Source organism: Merops nubicus, unplaced genomic scaffold (genome assembly GCF_000691845.1).
Source record: "Merops nubicus isolate BGI_N331 unplaced genomic scaffold, ASM69184v1 Scaffold39415, whole genome shotgun sequence".
In the NCBI taxonomy this organism is placed as follows: domain Eukaryota; kingdom Metazoa; phylum Chordata; class Aves; order Coraciiformes; family Meropidae; genus Merops; species Merops nubicus.
The window spans coordinates 1-3,979 of record NW_008609588.1 but is presented as its reverse complement, the minus strand read 5'-3'; the positions used below and the strand labels follow the sequence as shown (position 1 = coordinate 3,979).

At 40.5% G+C, this 3,979-nt stretch overlaps 1 protein-coding gene across 1 annotated transcript; it reads right to left on the bottom strand.

The window, feature by feature from the left end:
• Window positions 1-2,947: 2,947 nt before the first annotated feature.
• On the bottom strand, window positions 2,948-3,975 carry HSBP1L1 (heat shock factor binding protein 1-like 1; the record flags this gene model as incomplete). Its single annotated transcript, XM_008940638.1, has 2 exons — window positions 2,948-3,051; window positions 3,933-3,975. Coding segments are annotated over 2 exons (147 nt in total), but the record flags the coding sequence as incomplete, so codon positions are not given.
• Window positions 3,976-3,979: the final 4 nt, after the last annotated feature.

The following is a 3,979-nucleotide window of genomic DNA, read 5'->3' as shown; positions in this document are numbered from 1 at the left end:
GATGGAGTTCTGTTTCATGGTGGCTATGCATACAGCAATCAGTTTGAAGTACTTGGTAGATTGTGTGGCTCTGAAAGGTAATTGCAGTTCTGGAGCTGGCTGCATAGTCAAGGGCTGAAGAAAGTATGAGCTGTGCTTTCTGTCATTTGTCTAGTGGGATGCTAAAATCCATATGTTCTCCCGAGACTTGGGTTGGATTCCAGTGTGGCATGGCTTTGCAAGTTTCCATTTGCATTTCTGCAACTCTTGTTTTATGGTAATGGAGCCAGTATTGTGTGGGGTTGGGTTTTTTGTGCTTGCTTGTTTTAACTGATACATGCCTATTGGATTAAGAAAAATCAAGCCAGACTATGCAGAAAGGATACACCTGGACTTTTGGTCTAGTTCGTCACAAGACAAAGTAGAATATGCTTTTTTTTTTTTTTTTAATCAATAAGCATGTTTTAGAGGATTTAGACTAAGTCAAACACAGGGTCCCATTTTCGGCTTAAGTTAATCTTGTTTGCAGTTGTTACTAATTATAGAATCACTTACCTTTGAAAGGACCACCAACCTCCCAGACAAAGTAGGTCCCACTTCATCAGGTTGGGCAGGACTGTTTCCAGTGTTAAATATCTCCAAGGACAAAGATTCTTCAGCCTTTCTGGAAAGCCTATTCTGCATCTTGAGCACCCTCCTAGTTGAAAAAAGCATTCCTTGCACCTAGCTGGAATTTCCTGTGTTCCAGCTTGCTCTGTTAACTCTTGGGTAGAACACATCCAAAAGAGAGCAGCTCTTCCCCATGCTCTACCATGGGGTAGTTGTCGGTAAGAAGCCTTAGTTTTAAAGCGGAACTAACAGAATTCTTTCAATCTCATATCTTTGTGGTTTTCTTTTTTAACTCATAACAATATATTTGTTGAAGTGGGGTGCCCCGAGGTTGAGACATTATTCTGGGTGTGGTCTCACAGGAGCTGAAGAGAGAGGAATGACTTGCTGGCTCTGTTTGTGCTGACGCAGACTTGTCAGGCTCCACTCCTTTCCTACAGGGCTGCGTGCCAGCCAGCCCCTCACAACTGCCCTGCAGCGTGAGCTCGCCCTGACCTCAAGGCCAGGCTTGGCACTTGCCTGTGAATTTCATGAGGTTCCTGTTTGCCCATTTCTTCATCCTCCAGTTCTCTAGCTTATTGACTTGTCCCCCAGTTTGATATTGCTTGCAAATCTACACGGCTAGAGCATTGATTAAAATTATTTTCTGATATTAATGAAGAGTCTGTGGTAGATATTTAAGTATTAACATCCACTGAAGTTTAAAAAAGCTTATTTTTTCTTTGATTAGCTGAGGTGTTCTGTCTACCTGGTAATGTTTCAATTTCTGCATTTGTTTTCAGAGATTGGCATCATTTCAAACAATATTTCCTGCAGAAAGTGCCAATGTTTTGGTGTACAAAGAACCTTAAAGTTAGTGCAGATACTGTGTTTTCTTTGACTCTACCATGACTTGATCAGAGCATGTTTGGTAACTAGAATTCCTTATCTGTCTCAAAGCCTTTAAAATAGGTTCTTTCATCAAAATGGCTAAAGTTAACGAACAGGAACTGGTACAGCATGCATATCTGGATGATGTTACCTGCACAAGTGTGCACAGCTTTGGGTGGGCTTGTGAGGAGTGACAGCTGAGCAGCTGTAACCTGTGCAAATACTGCCAGTTCTGTCCCTGCAGGACAGTGCATATTCATCAGAACTATACGAAGCTTTGCAAAGGCACCTTTGTAACGACATCGCATAAGGTGTATTTTGTAATGTAAAACATTTAAAGAAGCATCAAAATAGCACATGCAAATGGAAAAGTTTTGACATAGAAGGCTCTTCTTACTCTGAGAACGTTTAAGTTAAAAAGGCAACAAAGAAATATCATTAAAATTTTAATAGTATATGAAATACACTTTCATAGATTGAAAAAGTTTGTGGCTAGGTAAATTCACTGTATAGTTTTTCTTACACAAAATAGAGGTGTTGCTTTCCCTGAAACTAACAGTCCTTTCCCAATTATGGGAACTGCAGTGTCCCATTTAGGTTAACAAAGCCACGTTTCTACCTTTTTTCCTGTAACAATAGTTTAAAAAAAAAAAAAAAAAAAAGTTCTATCATGACACAATGCAAGCATGTTTGTTTTCACTGGCGCTTTGGGTGATTAGTAATGTTTAATTGTAAACTCCCAGACTCAGAGTGGTGCTGCTCTCCCTTTATCTTCCTTGGTCAAATCCTCATTTCAGTGCTGCAAAGAAACTGTGAATAAGTAGGTTAGAGGGTTAATTATTCATGAATGTGATTCAGCATAAAAATAGGAAAACCTCTGTACGGCTAAATGCATCTTTCTGGATTGCCTTTTTGTGTTTCTGAAAATGATTTCATAGCTTATCCTGAAAACCTGCCACACATTCCTGACTTCCAGTGTTCGACAATGGGTTACCCTTGCTCCTTCCACCCCCATCCTGCTGCCGCAAGGGCCTGCGGCTGCTGTATTTGCAGTGACTGTATTTAAGGTGTGCTCTGAGCCACACCGGGAGCTGAAGCAGGTTTAAAAGCATGAATTTCTAACAGCAAAAATCTTCAGTCAGCTGGGTTACCATACTTGAGGGACAGGAATGCTGGGCAGGAGTGCTCTAAGCCACACACGTTTTACTACAAATGTGCAGCCTTGGTTGACATATTTGGAGTTAATTTGCACTACCCCTTGTACATGGCACTTGGCTGGAACAGATGCAGCCAAGTTTTTCTTTTGAAAAAGTGGCATAGTTCTTTGTCTCTTGGCAAATGCAAATCCAAGGTAATTAATTTTTTTTTCTTTTTTAAAAATCTCAGTATATTTGAAAATCCAAGTAAATGCAGATATGACAAGCATGTAAAAAATATCTTCATGCTAAGTGCTTAGCTCAAAATTGTATATATAAAATATAGTAAGACTTCAAGTTTCTTTACTCTCTTCATCGCTGTTTTCTATCCCAGCTTCTGTCATCAGGTCAGCAACTTGCTTCTCAAGGTCATCAATGCGCTCACCCATTTCTTCCAGTAAAAAGTTAAAGATAACATATCCATAAATAAGAATTCTGTAATTTTGCTTTTTTTCTGTGAGAAAAAAACAGCAGCTTTCTTACTGATGTCTCAGCCTCTTACCTATTCATGTTTAATGCAAGATGAAGCATGCACAAGGTTGTATTAGTATAAAACAGTCTCACCTTTCTGCAACAGATAAGCATTCAGGTTCTTAATGTTTTCAAATACCTTCTTGTATGGACATGAATAAGTCGGAATATTTTGCGTAAGAGATTTTCTTCCTGAGGAACTATTTTAGGTGATACCATGCACTTAAGCTAAGCAATCAGAATAAGAGTGCTGCTAAAACCTTATTCCCTTATACTAAAGCAGCTGTTTCCTGGAATGTCGAGTTTCAGAAAAAAAAATGGGAAATGTAATAAATTTGCAGTTTCAGAAAGCAGAGGGAGTTTCTTACAGAACCATTTAATGAGAGAGCTCAGAGCCCATTGAGGTCTTAACTTCTCTTTTTGAGGGTTCAAAAAAAGCAGCTGTCTTTAAACCAACAACATGCAGTGCCACATGCTGACTGAAGTAGCATTTCTGAAGATGGTTGCTTTTTAAATGTACCTTCAGAATCTTTACACACATTTTGACGCTTATTTTACTTGACAGCAAGAATTGCCACACGGAGATGAGCTCACTGGGAGTCGATACTATTAATAAAACCATTTTTAGGATTTCCTTAGTTAAAGGGTAAAATAAACGGGCCGGGGAAGCGATTCGGCTGTCACTGCATCCCAGGTTCGTGCCAACTCAGCGACGTCAGTCCCCACCCCTGCACTGCTGCTCGGGGAAGGAACGCGCCCCGCAGCCAGACAGCAAAGCCCCTCCGCCCGAGCGGCCCCAGAGGATATTCCTCAGCGTGATCTTCTCCGTCAGAGCCTGGAAGCTCTCCTGCAGC